This window comes from Peromyscus californicus, unplaced genomic scaffold, assembly GCF_007827085.1.
Source record: "Peromyscus californicus insignis strain IS unplaced genomic scaffold, ASM782708v3 Scaffold_8__1_contigs__length_139910024, whole genome shotgun sequence".
Classification (NCBI taxonomy): Eukaryota; Metazoa; Chordata; class Mammalia; order Rodentia; family Cricetidae; genus Peromyscus; species Peromyscus californicus.
In genome coordinates this window covers 33,951,113-33,969,917 of record NW_026294606.1, presented here as the reverse complement: position 1 = coordinate 33,969,917, position 18,805 = coordinate 33,951,113, and the positions used below count along the sequence as shown (strand labels likewise).

Genomic DNA, 18,805 nt, shown 5'->3' with positions numbered 1-18,805 from the left:
AGAAAGAAAGAAGTAGGTGTACACACCCTTAGACTTTATATCTATATACGTGTTGGAATTGCTACCCACTGTAGCATGAATCTTAAAAGTTCTTATTAATAAAATCAAACCTGAGGCAGGTATTGGGATGAACTGGAAGATCAGAGAACCAGAACAAGCCACAGCTAACCTCACCTCGCCAGATCCTCAGCTGGTCTTGTTTCCTCAGACTGGAGGCCTCTGTGTCCTCATATCCGAATGGCTCTCAGCTGAACTGTGCCGCTCAAAACCTAAAAGCTTAACCAGCCAAATGCTTCTAGTTTCTGGTCCTCATGCCTTATATACCTTTCTGCTTTCTACCACCACTCCCTGGGATTAAAGGCTCGCTTTCTGGGATTAAAGGGATGAGTCACCATGCTTGGCTGTATCCTTGAACACATGGATTTCTGCCTCTGGAATGCTAGGATTAAAGGTGTGTGCTACCACTGCCTATCCTAAGTATCTAGTGGCTTTTCTGTTCTCTGACCCCAGATAAGTTTATTAGGGTACATAATATTTTGGGGAATACAATACCACCACAACCTACATTGAGGGCTGATCTCTCCTTTCAGTTAATCTTCTCTGGAAATATCCTCACAGATATGTCCAAAGGTGTATTTCCTCAGCAATTTTAAATCTAGTCAGGTTGACAACCAGGATCAATCAGGGAGGATGTCTGAGCAAGTGATAGTGGAGAGGTGGCTTTGGGGCTGAGTCCTGCCTGAAAACCAGGCAGTTTCCAGATGAGCTGTAGGATAGAGAAGGAGTAACAGGAAAAGGAGGGGCATACAGAGAGGCATCTGGCCTGAAAACACAAGATGCAACTGTGGACCACTGGCAGGCCAATGTAATGGAGCATTAAATGGACATGGCACACAGCTGAAGATGAGTCTACACGGTGGAGGAGAGCTTAGCACGGGATGCCCCTTGCATACTGCGTTCAGGAGTTTTTATTTGACTTGAAGATGAGTTCATTGGACACTTTAAAGAAAAGTACTGCTCACATACTTATTTGTACGTTTAACACATAGTAGGTGGATTTGGCTAACAAACACTAAGGGACATTTGTGCTTTCACGGAACGTACAGTCAAGAAAGGGAGACAGTAGCTCATCAGTGTGTCTTAGTCTGCTTAGGCTGGCAACAAAGCACTCTAGTTAGGCTAGCTAGGTGGCTTATAAAAGACAGAAATTAGTCTGTTGTATCTCTGGAGAATGGAAGCCAGATTCTAACCAGCTTAATTGGCTTCTGGTGAACATCTATCTTCTTATATTCTTTTATGGGAAAACTCTCTGGATATCCTCTGAATAAAAGATAGAAATTAGTCTGTTGTATCTCTGGAGAATGGAAGCTAGGTTCTAACCAGCTTAGTTGGTTTCTGGTGAACATCTATCTCCTTGCATTCTTTTATGGGAAAGCTCTCTGGATATCCCCTGGCTTTCCCAGATTTGCCTCAAATTTCCTATGTACTTGAGGATGACTTTGAACTTCTCATCTTCCTGCCTCAACCCCTCGTGTGCTGGGATTACAGTTGTGTGCCACCACAATGGGCACAGAAGGATCTCTTTTATATAGGTTCTGATCCCAATCACTAGGGCTCTATTCCTATGACATAATCATCTCTCAAAGACTTTAGCACCCGATACCATCACACTAGAGGTTAGGGTTTTAACATACATATAGGGTTTTAGCATTTCTAAATTGGGGGCATGCATTCTTTCCATTGCACAGATTATCATATGTCTTTAAAATTACAAGTTGATAAGAATACATAAATACATAAATGTCTCTCAGTGTTCATTGCCACAGGTGTGTATTGCTAGTTCATATGTCATATTGTCTGTGCCATCTCTCTGAAAAACACAGGGGAGTTGCTCACAAGTAAGTGATAATGGATGCCTGAGGTGTGGGTAGGGAGAGTCGTGAGCATATGGTAGTGATATGTGTTTAGTGAAGTTCATCATATAAATATAATGGTTTGTGCCAAGAATGAGTCCAAGAACATGCCCATATGTACCTGGTACCAATTAAACCAGAATAGCTAGAGGAAGAACCTAGGGGTTTGCAGTTTGTAAGGCTGTTCCAGTTGATACGTTTTGCTGCCAAAGCTGCAGTCTGGGTAAGAAAAGATGAAGGGCTTGGAGGAGTGGAAAGGGGAGATGGGATGGACTAGGATGTAGCTGGAACATTCAAGACTTTGTGATCAGTCGCTTGTAGAGGGTGAGAGAGAGAGAGAGGACAAGGAGAGCATTTATTGAGTACCTTACTGTCATGCACTTTAATCTGGTCCCCTGTGTTTTGGGTTTCAGGTATTCCTTTTTTGTAGCAATGGGCTACCTTACGATATGCCACATCAGCCGAATATACATCTTCCACTATGGAATTCTCACTACAGACTTTTCTGGGTGAGTATCTTAATTGGAGGGGGATGTGTTTGACTGATGACTTTGACTAAGTCTCTCAGGGTCTATAAACACCAAGTACACATTAAGGATTATCATGACCAGCTAAATTATAGTGAGATACTGTGCTAATGAGGGTGAGGTAAAAATCTTACTTGTTCTGTACAACATTATAAGAAGGTCACAGATTACAACCCAGGAACCTCATCCCCTCCCGTTTTCTTTGGTCTTATTTGAACACAGTTAGGCATGAGATTATGCCTTGTTTGCAGCCACCTTTGTACTACAGTGGCAGGGTAGAATAGTTATACGTATGGCCCACAAAACCTGAAGTATCTATTCTGTTTCCTGCTAGGGTTTTTATTGCTGTGATGAAACACCATGACCTAAAAGCAGGTTGGGAAGAAAAAGTGTTAATTTGGTTTACACTACCGATTCACAGTTCATCATCAAAAGAAGTCAGGACAGGAACTCAAGCAGGGCAGGAACCTGGAGGCAGGAACTGATGCAGAGGCCATGGAAGAGTGCTGCTTACTGGCTTCCTCCCCATGGCTTGCTCAGCTTGTTTTCTTATAGAACCCAGGACCAGGACCTAGGGATGGCACCACCCAAGATTGGCTGGGCCCTCCCCCATCAATCAGTAATTAAGAAAATGCCCTACAGCTGGATATTATGGAGGCATTTTCTTAATTGAGGTTCTCTCCTCTCAGATGACCTTAGCTTGTGTCCAATTTATATAAAACTTTCCAGCACACTTCCTTTATATATTTCATCTTTTTTAAAAGGATTTAAAAAGTGTGTGTGTGTGTGTGTGTGTGTGTGTGTGTGTGTGTGTGTGTGTACAACTTGAATGCATTATGGTGGAAGCTAGAAGAGGACATTGGATCCCTGGAGCTGGAATTATAGATGGATGCCAGCCAGAGAAACTGATCTTGAGTCCTCTGGAAGAGCAGGAAGAATTTTAACTGCTGAGTCATCTCTCCAGCCCCCTACACTTCACCTCTTACTAGTTAATAATACACCATAGCTGATAAACAAGTGGTACCATGATGCCTTTTAGCATCCTTTGGCTCTACTGAACCCATGATTCCACCTCCAGATCCTCTAGACTTGTATCAACTACAAGGGAAGTCCTTGGTACAGCTAGTGACCTGTGACTTGATGGGCCATCCCCCTCCGTACTGGCCCTCTGGTACAGGCCATTGCTAACTCTGTGTCATGGCGCTGAGGCATCTGGAGTCAGCAAAGTGAATAGAGCACTTAGCTGCAAGCATGAGGAACTGACTTTGATCGCCAGAACTCACAGAAAAAAGCCAAGTATGGTGGCACATGCACATGATTCCAGTGCTGGGGAGACGGAGATAAGGGGATTCCTGGGCTCACTGGCCAGTCAGCCCAGCCTACTTGGAGAGTTCCAGGTCATGAGAGACCCTGTCTCAAATAACTAGGATAGCAATTGAGGAATAACACCCAAGGTTGTCCTCTGTCCTCTACAAGTGCACATGAGCCTGCACGTACACACACACCTCTCTCTCTATATATATCTATATGTGTGTGTGTGTGTGTGTGTGTGTGTGTGTGTGTGTGTGTGTATGATATATATGTATATATGTATGTTCATATTAGTTCAAGCACAGCCTTTTATGACTCTTGTGGAATGAAGGCATTGTTGTTCCTGGTGACTCTATGTCATCTGACAGGAATTCCCCAGCATGGATCAGGAGAACCCAACTTCTCTCCTCTAGCTAGATTACTCTTCATTCAGTGAATCCTTGGTAAATAGGCTTTGCTCTAAGGGGGGAAAATACGTAAATTCCTATGAATCATAACGAGTGGATGTGCCACCAATTATGAGGTGTTTAACAACATCAATTAAAAGAGGCTTATTTCATTGGTGTTAAATAAGGTTAAGAACTGGGACTGGCCTAAATGTGTGAAATCAATGGTTCTTGTGCTGTACATAGGCATAGGGGAAGTGATGATGCCTGTGATCAGTAATGCTGATAGTCAAGATCCATTGTCAACCTGATTAGATTTCGATTGGTGAGGTACACTTCTTAACATGTCTGTGAAGGTGTTTCCAGAGAATTAACTGATGGGCTAGGATCCACCATGAATCTGCATCAGCTTCTGCCTCCAGGTTCCTGCTCTGTGTGAGTTCCTGTCCTGACTTCTTTTGATGATGAACAGATATGGACATATAAGCCAAATAAACACTTTCTTACCCAACTTGTTTTTGGTCATGGTGTTTTGTTGCAGCAATAGAAACCCAAACTAAGCCAGAGCCTAAGGCCTAAAAGCCAGGAGTTCAGATCTCTGAAGGGAGAAGATGGGTGTTCCAGTGTGGAACTAGAAGAATTCACACTTGCCTTGCCTGCTTGTCCTGTCCAGGACTGCAGTGGACGGTATAATACCTCCACCCATGAGGACAGGGATTCTTCACTTATGCCACTGATTCTCAGCACCTTCATGCACATATCCAAAAGGAAGGTTTACCAGTTGCCTGGGCATTCTTTAACCCAATTAAGTTGGCATATAAACTTAACCATCTCAGCTTACATAGAAGCTGATTATATATACACTTATCTATAAATGTGTGGGCATAGGTGTGTATGCATATCTATAAATGTAAATAAATAAATATGGATTTATGTATATGAAAGGAGAGATAGTAGTTTGTCTAAAACCAGTTGGGGGACTTTGAGAAGCCACTGAAGGAAGTTTAGTACAGTAAAAACAATGGCTGCTGAATTAAATGTGGATGAGGCTGCTGGGAACATTACAGAACACTGAAAATATCAAGGATTCTTCGCTCAGATTGCTTTGCAAGCACCTTTTTGTTTTGTTTTTCCTCCCTTATTTATGCTAGAGGAAGTGACCCTAGCGATCTCAAGCAGAGTTTATGCAAGAGCTTACCATTGTGCAGGGGATCTACACTCCAAGGAAAGGCCCTGCTCCTCCATCAACGGCTCTTTCATTCATTATTCAGCAGACATAGACTGGGAACTCTGTGTACAGCAGACATGGAAGAGACAGACAGGAGTGAGTACAGCTGCAGAATGAGTGTGCACTCCTATTTTTAGATCACATAGAAACTAACATGTGACCAGTATCAAGCCCAGGATTGGCTGTCCTTCCCAAACTCATGTCCACCCAGCCCCAGGCTGTGTCCTCATTTCCAAACAGTGTCTTTGCAGATGTAGTTAGTTAAGTTGAGATGGCCCTGGGTCAAAGTATATGCTTTAGATTCAGTCTGATTGGTTTTTGTAGGAAGGTCTGTATAGATAGAGCCAAGTCACATTTAGAGAGAAGATGGTTGTGTGAAGATGGGGTAGAAATTAGGGGTGCAGCCAGAGTCCAGCCATGTCAAGAATTGTTGTCTACCAGCAGAAGCCAGGAAGAAGCATGGGGTACATTACCCTGCTGAGCCTCCAGAAAGAACCCCCACCATGTGCATCTGATTAGCCTTGGACTTCTGTTGTCTAGGACTGTGAATTTAAAAAACAGAACTCAAATTTTGTTGTTGTAAGCCATCCAGCGTATGACAATTTGTCATAGCAGCTTTAAGCAGCTCATACACATTGATTCATGACTATCCATCTTTTGATGTTTGATGGGTCAACACACATCTCTTGTTCCTGACTGTGTGGGGTAAGAACATCTCGCCGTTCACGTCTTGGATGCTTGTCTTATACCTCCTCCTCCATTTGTTTTAGTAACACCGTCCATTTTTCTCCTGTTCTCTTTCCAGTCCTGCTCGTGTATTCCAGACTGGTCTCTTTTCAATAGCATAAACTGGGCTTGAACCTTCAGATCAGCCTCTTAGTTGTGTGCTGGGTTTATGGGTATGCATCACACACCTAGCATCTTTTGCATTATTTTTAGTATGTTCAAAACCATGGAAAGTTACCAGAATGGAAAGTTCAAGGGAATTCGGGGGAAGCAGTCACGTGCTTGTACCACAGAGCTGATGCTGTGTTTACTGACAAGGAAGGTACAAATCAGCTCCCATCTTCATCACTCTCTGCATTTGGTGAATTTCCTCAAGTGGTTTTTATTCTGTGGCTTTTTTTTTTAACTTCCTGTAAGAAATCTCTGGAGGTTACACAAAATACTGCTGAGTTCTCAGCTTGCAAGGACATGCTTAGGGAGCAGACACAAAGAAGGTGTGCTCACTATTTGAAAAGTGTATGTGAGTTAGTCTTCTGATGAATGAGTGGCCATGTTATCCACTACATGGAGGTTTGTTTCTTTTTTATTTTAGAATAAAAATGGCAGATATAAACCCATCTTTCTGGCTAATGTCAGTCATCATAAGTAGAGAGGTACCCCCACCCTGAAATTGACAAGGGGCTTCAATCATAAATTGGCAACAATTATAGGGGATCTTCACCAAGGTTAATTCTTTAATAATTTATTATTATTATTACTTTTTAAATATTAAAAATATTTTACATTTATTTAATCTGTGTATGTGTGCATGGCATGGCACCCATGTTGGAGGTCAGAGAATAATTTCTGTGAGTCAGTTCTCTCCTTCTACCACATGAGTCCTGAGGAATTAACTCAGATCATCAGGCTTGGTGGCAGTCACCTTTATTGGCTGAACCATCTTACTGGCCCAGAATGCTGGTTCTTACTACAAGCATGCAGAAGCTACAAGCTTTCTTTCAGAATGGAATTGACTTAACCTTGCTGTTTCTTTCAACTGAAATGCAGTGTTTAGGATTGTGTCAAGAGATAAAGTGTTGTTTCAAAGTGGAATGTGGTGTCACAAAGCAGCCTGATGTGGGAGCGTCTGTCCTGTGAGCATGTGGGCAAATCTTAGTGCTTAACATTCTTTACTGCACCTTTAAGTGTAAGAGCACAGACCGGAGTTTAGTGGGATTGGATGTGATTAGTGTTTGTGTCAGAACATGTGTGGATGTCTTTAATTTGGGAGAACATACGCACTTGAATGTTAGGTTGTTCTGGGACTTGAAAGTTTATTTATCATTCAAAAGTAATCAAGTTTCCGTGGGCTGGCCTGGAAAAGAACACACACAAGATGCACTTTGGTCAGTGCTACTAATGCAATTTAAATCGATACATGTATTAATAGCTGTGAATGTCTTCTTGTTTTCTCTGTGAATGTGGGCGACAGAGGCATTAGAACAGTGGTTCTCAACCCGTGTGTTGCAACCCCTTTGGGCTTGCATATCAGATATCCCGCATATCAGATATTTACAGCATGATTCATAACCGTAGCAAAATTACAGTTATGAAGTAGCAATGAAGTAATTTCATGGCTGGGGTCACCACAACGTGAGGAACTGTATTACAGGGTTCAGCATTAGGAAGTTGAGAACCACTGCATTAGAATATTCACCCCTCTCGCTCGGGAAGCTCAGCAATTATAGTAACACTGATATTTTTTAAGTTAATTATGGTGATTTGACTCTTATTTTTTCACTCACAGAAGGGTACAAATGGAGTTACGTTTTCCGAGGGTGGCAGCCAGAACTCTGACTTCTTTTTTCCAGTCTAGACCAGATCCAGGCAGATGATTTCTGCCTTCATGTTGGCAGTTCAGGTCACCCAAATGCTTTTGAAAACATGAAACGAGAACTCTCACACACTGCCGGTGGGAGGAGAGACACACATAACCTTTCTGGAAAGCGATTTTCTCACACGTTTCAAGAAAGAATTTTTTTCTAAGTTCATATTCTATAGTAGGCTAAGTTAATAGGAATTGAATTACTGTAAGGAAATAAAATTTATTCACAAGAATTTTTAGCTATTTTCACTAATAGTGAAAAGCTGGAAGTATCCTAACTGTTCTAAAATAGGTGAACAATTAAATCAAAGAGCTAAATTAATACTTCCATTGAGGTTTTTAAGCTAGGTGTAATGGCTCACACCTGTAATCCCAGGACTTGGGAGGTTAAGGCAGGAGGATTGTCCTGAGTTAGAGACCTTAGTGGGCTACGGAGTGAGACCCTGTCTCAAAAAAAAATTAAAAAGCAGAGGAAGAGGAAAATGTTTTTAAAGTGTAGAAGATGAATCTGTGCTGAGATTCCATATCTTTCTCTGGATGTGGATATCTATAGAAAAGGAATGGGAAGAAATAATGAAAATGTAAGAGAGTTTCTTCTGGAGGGACCATTACTGGTGATTTTATATTTGTTTTATTAGTAGTATCATGATGAAAACTCCTGGAATGTTATTTAAATATATTTAAATGCATAATACATGATCAGGGAGATTCAGAATGGACATTTGGGACAGTCACCATTTGTGTTCCTTGCTATCGTATGGGTGCACATTAGAACTATGACTTTGCTCCCTCTCCTGGTGGTGGCCATTTGCCCTGTTGCCCTTGGGCAGTGTTTTCCTCTATGGCTTTATGACATCTGGCCACCCCATCTGATGTTCTGCCCAGTGTCCACATAATTGGATTCTATGGTTTGGAAGGAGAAGACATGTGCCAAAAGATTTCAGTGTTGGCTTTTTGTCACATTTCACCCCCACTTCAGGCTCTTGCTAGGTTTCCAGGCACAATCACTTAGAGTTTAATTTTGCAGACAAAAGTTACACCATATCCATTTGTCCAGTGCCCTGTTGAAATGAGAAGCGGTGACTGCATTCTTGGTCAGTGCCAAAGAATAGAGCTTAAAGCTTTGAAAAGAGTAGTGTGTGTGTGTGTGTGTGTGTGTGTGTGTGTGTGTGTGTGTGTGTGGTCATGGTTAGAGATTGTCAGTGTTTTATCTTTTTGTTCCAAACTTATATTCTTCTGCCTGTTTTTCCTTACTTCATTTCTGTGCTTATATTTCTAATTGTTCACTTATGTTTCTTTATCCAAATTAGACTAATCATTTTAAGTTCAAGAAGACAAAGTATGATTTTACTCATTTTTGTTTTAATCATGGGGGAAATAATAACACATGGGGAGGTAGCCCTGTGCCCCATGCTGGCCTCTCTCCTTGATTTCACAGGCTTCACAGAGCCAAGGGCACAGCATGAAGTTGCTGAGGGTGTGTGAATCTAAGGCTATGGCTGAGTGCTGATGGTGAGAAATCAGAGCACAGCTCAGGTTCAGAAACCTCGCTGTGCTGAGGAGTGACTTCACCTGCATGAGGAAACCATTTATGGATTTCCTCCTGATCTTTCTATGCTTGCTGTGTGAGTTCAGGATAGCCCCTCACAGGTATGCCAGAGGTTAGCTTCATCTAGAAAACCCCTCACTGGTGCTCCCAGAGGCTAGCCTAGTCTGCAGAACCCCTCGTAGGTGCTCCCAGAGGCTAGCTTCATCTACAGAACCCCTCGTAGGTGCTCCCAGAGGAGCCTAGTCTGCAGAACTCCTCCCAGGTGCTCCCAGAGGTTTGTCTTACAGGTGATCCTAGATCCTGTCAGTTGCCAACATTAACCCCCACATCCTGTATGCTGAGCTTTGAATTTTGGGCAAAAATGAGCATGAATACTAATCATAAGCCAAAAGATGTACTTTAGATGGTTTCATTTGATTGAAATACAATATAGGTGGGTGTAAGAGGAATCTTAAAAGTTCTTATTAATAAAATCAAACCCGAGGCCAGGTATTGAGGCGAACACTGGAAGATCAGAGAGACAGAACAAGCCACAGCTAACCTCACCTGGCCAACTTCTCAGCTGGTCTTGTTTCCTCAGACTGGAAGCTTCTGTGTCCTCATCCCAATGGCTCTCAGCTGAACTGTGCTGCTAGAAGCCTGAAAGCTTAACCAGCCAAATGCTTCTAGTTTCTGGTCGTCACGCCTTATATACCTTTCTGCTTTCTACCACCACTCCCTGGGATTAAAGGCTTGCTTTCTGGGATTAAAGGCATGAGTCACCATGCTTAGCTGTATCCTTGAACAGATGGATTTCTGCCTCTGGAATGCTAGGATTAAAGGTGTGAGTGCCACCATTTTCTAGCCTTTGTATCTAGTGGCTGTTCTGTCTCTGACCCCAGAAAAGTTTATTAGGGTGCACAATATTTTGGGGAACACAATACCACCACAGGTGGGACTTACATTTTTAGGTTGAAGCCTCTAAGGATTCAATTCCCAAGCCTCCTTATCGTCTGGAGGCTCTGTTTACACCCAGTAGTTCTCAGTTCACACTTAGAGACAGTCATGACTGAAGAGCTGTGGGTGCAGGGTAGCTCTGTGAGGGACAGTCTGTTGCTGTCCTGTCAACATGCTTGCAGATTCTAGTCTTCAGGATTCAGAACCACTTTTCCTTTCAGCAGACGGTCCTGGTTCTAGATATGTTAGAAGCACATGCCTTGTTTACTTTCTTGTGTGTAGTGTGAATGTGTATGGATGTGGGTGCACATGCGTGTGAAGATGGATGTATGCAACTGCATGCATGTATGCTGAGGGCAGAGGTTGAGGTTGAGTGTCCTTCTTGATCATTTCCACCTTATATACTGAGGCAGGATCCTCTGTGTGAACCAAAAGCTTAGCAATTCGGCACTGATGGCTAACTAGCTTGCTCCAGGTCCCCCATTTCTGCCTCCCAAGTCCCAGGATTTCAGGCAGGCCACCATGCCCACCTAGCATTTATGTGGGTGCTGGGATCCCAACTCTGGTGTTCGGGCTCACCCAGAAAATGCTTCACCTGCCGAGCATCTCTTCATCCCCGAGTTGTTTCTTTGTGTGTAAATTGTTAGGAACTTCTTTAGATATTTTAAATGAAAGCATTACCTGTTGAGAGTACGAAATAGATAATGCACAAGATTATTACATATTGCTAGATAACATTTAACTCACAACTGCTGCTGCTTTTTTCCCCCTATAAAAATGACATCTTCTCTAAGGCATGGCAACAGTGTGGTTTTTGCATATTCCAGTGGTAGAGAGTTCATGCTGACTAATTAGTATTTATCGACTTGGCCGAGCAGTCCAGTAGTACAGCCTGCATTAGTCTGCTTCCTTTGAGAAGCTGATACGCAAATGGAAACAGAGGTGCAGGAGATTTCTTGGATACATTTTCCCCTCCCACACAGGGAAGATACTGATGCGGGTAGATGGGGTCTTAAATATGACAGATATTTAAGCTAGGCCTAGTGGCACGGGCCTATAATTCCAGCTGCTCAGGAGGCTGAGACAGGAGAGTCATAGGTTCAAGGCCTGCCGGGGCTTCATAGTAAGTTCAAAGTAAACCTAAGCAACTAAATGAAACTCTGAAGAAAGGACTGAGAATATAGCTCAGTGATAGAGTGCTTCCCTAGCATACATGAAACCCTGGGTTTAATCCCTGGTACTGAGAGAGAAAGAGAGAAGGAGAGAGGGAGGGAGATGTCTGTGCATGTTAGACTATTAAATGTTTATGCAATGGAGTACATTTAATGTAGTCCTTGCTGGGTGAAAACAAATACTATATTTTTACAGAGATGGAAATCTAGGCTAATTCCATAATATCTTATCACTTTATTGGTATGCATGTGTTCAGACCACACCACGAAAGTGTGAGTTAAGTTGACTGCAAAACTTTATAGCTTTGCGAATAGGATGGTCACCACAGAATGTGGCACACATTTAAAAATATATGCTGGGATCTGCATAGGAAGACTGACTCTTAGCATTTCCAGACTTCCAAAATAAAGCAAAAAAAAAAAAAAAAAAAGAAAGAAAAAAAAGACAGAAAGGCTTTGGAAAGACATCTAGGATACTTTGAAAGCCATATTTAGAAACTACCGTGAATGCAGTGCCTATATATAGTGAGCCTCTTTTAAGAAAAATAGCTCTCAGCCTTTGTTGTACATTCCGGGTCAGAGGTCTTGTTGAACATCAAGAGGGTGAGCTACAAAGATACATGGATCTGTATGACCAAGTTGGTCTTCTAGAAGCTCTGAGGTAGCCCTTATTATGAAGACTAAAACCATGGTGTTCGATTATTGCTCAACATAAAGGAACATGGCATGGCTTGCTGCCCTAGAGTGACTGACCTGGTCCCCTTCTTGTTGGCTGTAGGTGCTATCACCTGTTCCATCCAGCAGAGCACAGATGCCCTCCCTTCTTCTAGGCAGACCTAGCTCCATTTTTCTTAGCCCAAACATTATGTTGTTTTAAGTCCTCCCTATTGGCTCTTGGGCTTCTGCAAACATGCTGTGAGATGGAGGAGGATTTCAGAGTTGTTGGTATTCTTCTGAGCCATCTCTTCAGCTCCATTCCTCTTTTTATTCAGTCTGCTTCTCTAGCCCAGGTTATGGCGCGATCTGCATGTAGGGTGAATCTCCCCGCTTTAGTTAAACCTCTTGAAATGCACTCATAGACACAGCCCAAAGTGTGCTTCATTAATTTCCTATGTGTTCCTTAATCAAATCAAGTGGATGATCAAAATTAATCACCACGTACTCTCACTGGCAGTGTGTGAGGGTGTTGATTTCTCTACATCCATGCAAACCCTTGCCATTGCCTATCACTTTGATTACAGCTGTACTGGTGCTTGGGAACGGTACCTCTCCGTGGCTCCCACTTGAATTTCTGTGACTGCTAATTATTAGCATCCATCTTTTCATGTGCTTATTATCCATTTACAGATCACACACACACACACACACACACACACACACACACACACACACGCACACACACACACAGAAAGAAAGAGAGGAGAGTTATTGAGATTCTGTGACTACTTTTAAATTGAACTGTCTGTTATTAAGTTATAAAATATATGATTTACAAATATTTTCATTCATCTTTTAATTTTCTTTACTTTGAAGCACAAAAATTTATTTTTCTTTTGTGACAGGGTCTCTCTAGGTAACCCAGGTTAGCCCCCAACTCCTGGCCTTCTTTCCTGCTTAGTTTCCTGGGTGATGGGATTACAGGGATGTAATGTAATAACTGAAAGTTAAAATGATGATTCTTACCTTCATCCAACTATCCTAGCTTTTTGGCATGACTGCTCTTTTTCAGGTAAGTTTTGATTTGGGAATATTGTGAGACTCTATCTTCTGAGCATGAGATGTCTGTTGCTGTTTTAAAATAGAGCAGTTGCAATTACTCCCACAAGTCCCTCACATGACTGGGCTCACCAACGGAGTGTGTAAGGTTCTTCACAAGATGGCCCTTAAAGCTCATGGGGTCTCACCCCTCCTCAAGGATATACAAACAGTCAACATGTGCAGGGGAAGATAGGGGCAGAGTCCTCTTCCGTACAGTAGCTGCCCAGAAGTTGCCCACGTTCCTACTGGTAACTCTTCACCTATGCACCTGTAATACTAGTCCAACTCACTGGTTCTCCAAGCTAGACTGGAGATTCGTTTCTCTTGGCTCTCATTGGCGCCTATCTGGGACGAATAGAAGTCTGTCCGTGTCTCCCATGAAAGGTCTCCCAACAGTGGCTGGCTTTACCAATTTAAGGTTGCTGTTACTTTTGTTAACTACTTGCTTATTTTTGACAGCTGCATTTGACAGATATATCTTATTATGTATGCATTCTAGACTTGCCTTTAACAAAACAAAGCAGACTGCAGCAGGCATGGATGAAGAAGCCAGTAACAATCCTGTGTCTCTTAACATTGAGAGCATGATTTGAGAAATGTGTCATTGGGTGATTTCATCATTATTTGAACATCCCAGAGTACACTTAGACAAATAGAAATGGTCTAGCCTACCATCTGTCTAAACGATATGGGCTAGCTCTTAGGCTAGAAACATGAAAAAGAACATTTCATCCTGCTGGCCCTCCTTCACCCCTTTTCATGATGCAATGTTTATTGACCCGGTCATGTGAAGGTCTCATGTAGACTGTCCCAGACTGTCTCAGTTGGCAAAGGCAATATCAACACTAGAGGAGAGGACAGAGTACCATGGCAAGTACTGTTATTATGTCTGCACATGTAAAGCAGATTGCAAGGGGGATAAAAATTGAATATTTTAGAGTTGTTTCTGTATTTGATTTAGTAAACTTCAAGGTGAAAACCACCATGCAAAGTAATAGAAGTTTCTTTTCTTTTCTTTTTTTGAACCAGTTTCTATTTTCTGTCCTCTTTCTAGGCCTCTGATGATTGTCACTCAGAAGATTACAACCTTGGCTTTCCAAATTCACGATGGTGAGAAAACAGTCTTCCCCTTGGATCTCAGAACCATCCAGGTGTCCAGTACTCCCATGCATGTATTTCATACACAGTCCAAGCTTTATGTGAGCGCTGGCAGGCCTTGCTCTCTCTTGTTCAAGGTTTCCAGACCTCCATAGTTACACCCTTTAACTTTCCCAGCCATCAGTCCCCATTTCTTTACTGAACCCACAGTCCATATTTACTAACATGTTTGCTCCAAGAACAGTGAGGTTTTTGTTTACATTTTCAAGTTAATTCATGATGCCCTCTGACCTTACCCAAATTTATTAAGACAATGGCTTCCTTTTGGCTTTGATTTCCTCTCCGAAAAACTTAGAGGGCAATAAAAAATTTAACAGCATTGGCTGGTTAATCGGTGTTTAATGCTGGGTTTTTAGCCCCCTGGGGGAGGTGTGTGCTTGGAAAAATCATCTGATAAGATTAGCCTGACCTATAAAAAGCTGAGAGAAGGAAGAGTCTTTTGCCTGTGTAAGACAGAACACTTTTTTCACTTAGGCCCTTCCTAACAATGGTCAGAGCATGCGATTTACATCATTTGAGTGGTTCTCCAGGGAAGGGAGGGAGACTTTCAGCCAGGTGGAAGATTCCAATACAGGGTTAAGGGGTGCAGTGGGCAGGTGCCCTGTGGGTTTGTACTGCTCTGAGATGGACCTCAACTGTTGACATGTCTTTATAGTAGACCGGTTGAGAAGATTTCTCTCCAACAATTAGTTTCCTTGCTTTACTTCAAGTGTGAGGACAGATTACATTTTAATTGACACCTGTATTTCATTCATACTTGGGGCTTTAGCTACTCTACATAGAACTGGGTCATTCCACAGCAAGAATGGGGTGTCTGCAGAGTGACCAACCATCCTGATTTGCCCAGAGCTCAGACACATCCCCAAATGTGACTTACACTGTCAGAATCAATAAGTCCCAGGAAAATGGAAATGCTATTTGGTGGTGGCTGCCAGGAATGTCTAACCCATGGCTCATGGGCCTAAGGAATGGAAGCCCAGGATAGCTTTGAATGTAGTCCAAACACAAATTATGAACTTACTTAAAACATTATAAGATTTTTTGGGGGGTGGGGGGTGGGGATTAGCTATGCTGTTCTGTGCTTGAGTGTAAATTTTATACATGACAACTTTGTGTGACCATGTCAAAAGTTTGGGCACGCCTACCAGTATAGACTAACAGAAGGAACTGATAGTCCAAGTCAGTTCAGTTCTGTACATTGCTGTGGGTGTGTTGAGATCTCATTGGAAAAAAGAGAGTGGGGTTTTATTGTTGGCTCTGTGTGTACATATGTGTGTAGACATGGCCTCACTGTGTGTCCCAGTTTAGTCTTGAACTTGGAATCCTCCTGTTTCCTCTCAGCTGAAACCATACTGGGCTAGAAGGGGTGGGGTCTTTTTGTTTGTTTGTTTTGTTTCTTGACACTGATTCTTTTTCTTCTTTTTTTTTCATTTTGAAATAGACTTTGGGCCTAAATTTACATTTTAAAGTACTCTCCCTTTCCCACATTTCCTGGAGTATTCTTAACACAGAGGGAAGTATTTATTTACTTTTTTCCTTTTCTTTTTTTCCCCCTTGTGTGTGGGAGGAATGAGGGAATTCCATAAACACTCTGTCTTTTCTTAGGCATTTTCTTTTGACAGGATCTTATTATGTCTCCTAGCTGGCCTGAAACTCTATCTGCCTGTCTCTGCCTTCCATATGCTATGATTACAGGCCCGAGTTTAAGTGCATTGTGGAATTGCCTTCGTGGTTGCTAGGCAGATTTAGAGTTCTTACGTTGCTTGTTGTACTTCAGGGCCAATATGTGGGTCACTTCTGTACTCCCAGCACTTGCATAGCATATACAAGAGGGCTTCAGGTTCAAGGTCAGCCTGGGCTATGTAGTGAGATCCTATCTCCAAAACAAAACAAACAAACAAAAAAACAAGAGGGGAAAAAAAAACCCACCAAGATAATGCTTTAGTTTCTTTGACTCCAAGATAGCATGTACATTTTACAGGAAGCAAACGTCGCTTGTGGTTGGAAGTTTATCCGCTGTGGATGAATTCAAAGAACAAAAGACAAAAGTCTGATGATTGTGTTTTCCCTGCAGTTAGGGTTATGTTCCTTTTGCTGTCTGGAAGGAGAAAGTCCCTGTTTCTTCCCCCGTTAGGTCTCCTCTCAATCCTCTCAGCTTCCCCTGTTACGGCTGTCCCAGTTCTCAGGTATATTAGCTATTTTTCCTGTTGCTGTGACAAAATCCCATGACTAAGGCCACTTAAGACAGAACACGTTCATTCAGGCTCACAGTTGGAGGTGGCTGGGAAGACATGGCGGCCTGCACCAGTGCACGGTCACATTGCACCTGAAGTCAGGAAGCAGAGAGGCCTATCTGTAAGGAGTCGGTCCTTAATTACATCATCAGTCTGTGACGTCGTCCCAGCCTACAAAGCGCGTGGGCGCTCTGTGCGTCTCTCTCTTTCCTTTCCACTCCTGCACCTTCCTTCCATCTGGACCTCCTCTTTCCGCTCTCTCTTTCCCTCTCTCTCTCTCCCCCTCTCTCTCTCCCTCTCTTTCCTTTTCCTCTCTCCTCCCCTCTCTACCAGTAAAGCTCTAGAAAGGTAACTATGGCTTGTGACTTTCCTCCAGCACTCTCCTCCGCCAGCATGGCCGTTGCGGGCGGCCAGCCACAGAGCAGCGCGCGTTTAACCCACACTATCTGTGGGTGCCTTGCTCATTTTCTCCTTTTTACTAAGCCCTTGGAGTGGGGCTGCCTATAGGTAAGGTGGGTTTTCCCACCTCACATAACCACTTCTAGAAACTCCCTCACAGGCGTGCCCAGAGGTTTGTCTCCTAGGTGATTCTAGGTCCTGTCAAGTTGACAGTCACTGTCAGCCGTCACACCAAGTTTCCCACTTAGCATCATGAGGGAGACATCTGAACTGGTTCAGCTCACGAACGGCACTCTTACAACTGCTAGAGCAATGGAATCCTGCTGTGTGATAAGGCATCTCTAAGTGGAGGTGATGGGCAGGGTTTTCTGGAGTTAACATACTACTTAGGCAGATCAAATAAAGGAACCCAGAATGTTCTCTTGTGCACACAAACCTATGGAGACTTCCTCACATGGACTCATGGGGGACTAATCTAGGATAACTTTACACCCGTCAGAAAGATGGAATCCAGGGCCTTGTGCATTCTAAGTTCACTCTCAACCAATGCCTTCCTCCTGCAGGGCTTCTGAAAAATGGAAAAAGCAGGGATTCTTTAAGGTAGACGAAGCAAAAACAATCGGCTTTTTCCAAATGAGTTTGGGAAGACTCCTTTAGGATCAGTTACTTATTTCACTTTAAACACCTTACTCTGAATTTCATTTCACTTCCATAGGATTAGGTCGAAAAGCTGAAGACCTTTCTGCTGAGCAACACCGACTTGCTGTGAAGTAAGTTAGCAATTACTAGTATATTCTCAAGCCCTTTGGATGTGTCTAGAGCAGTGGTTCTCACCTTTCCTAATGCTGTGACCCTTTAATACAGTTCCTTGTGTTCTGGTAACCCCCAACCATAAAATTATTTTGTTGCTACTTCATAACTGTAATTTTGCTACTGTTATGAATCATACTATAAACATCTGATATACAGGACATCTGATATGTGACCCCTGTGCGGGTCGAGACCCACAGGTTGAGAATCACTTCTCTAGAGTTTCTTTAATACTCATATGTTAATTCCATTATATGGATGTGATATTACTATTGAATCTGCTGTTGATGGGCCCTTGTCTGTCTACTAATCTTTGCCTTTGGACAATGCTAAACAATGGCTGACTTTGCATATAGATCATTGGTGTGTGTGTTTGAGTCTGCTGTAGGGCAGAGGTCAGGAGCAGATGGATTTCATCTCTGATTTTGTCCGTCCTGTGAGAGTTTCCTTTTCCAGCATGTGTGTGTCCACTCCAGAATTACTTTTGTTGAACTTGTGTCGGGGGCCTTTGAGAAACAGTAATTGCCAATGCATGTAGTATGATTAGGTCCAGCATAGGTAAAGATAGGAAGTAGGACAGAAGGCTACCCAGGTTGGGAAGTTAGAGGGATTCTGAAGGTGGTCTTTGGCCAGTGTGGACAGGCAGCGGAAAGGGGATAGTGTTAGAGAGAAAAGGAGGGTTCCTAAAGAATCAAGAGAAAAACATTGACATGGGGATAAAAATGCCTTTTGGGTGGCTCACAAAGAGTAGCCATGGCTGGGGAAGAGGTTCCTACTAGAGGGTACCAGAAGCAGCTGGCATCCCTAAGGAGTCCCGGGAGGTGCCTTCACTAA

The 18,805-nt window shown here is 42.8% G+C and overlaps 1 protein-coding gene across 2 annotated transcripts in view; it reads left to right on the top strand.

Annotated features, from left to right (window-relative positions):
* Window positions 1-18,805, top strand: part of Mboat1 (membrane bound O-acyltransferase domain containing 1) — a 107,926-nt gene that overhangs the window by 61,358 nt on the left and 27,763 nt on the right. The window contains exons 4-6 of one of the 2 annotated variants that reach the window (XM_052728957.1): window positions 2,327-2,422; window positions 14,425-14,480; window positions 17,877-17,931. In XM_052728957.1, the coding sequence (XP_052584917.1) occupies window positions 2,327-2,422; window positions 14,425-14,480; window positions 17,877-17,931 (207 nt within the window). The remainder of the gene's footprint in view (window positions 1-2,326; window positions 2,423-14,424; window positions 14,481-17,876; window positions 17,932-18,805) is intronic. The other variant, XM_052728958.1, reaches the window with a different exon arrangement.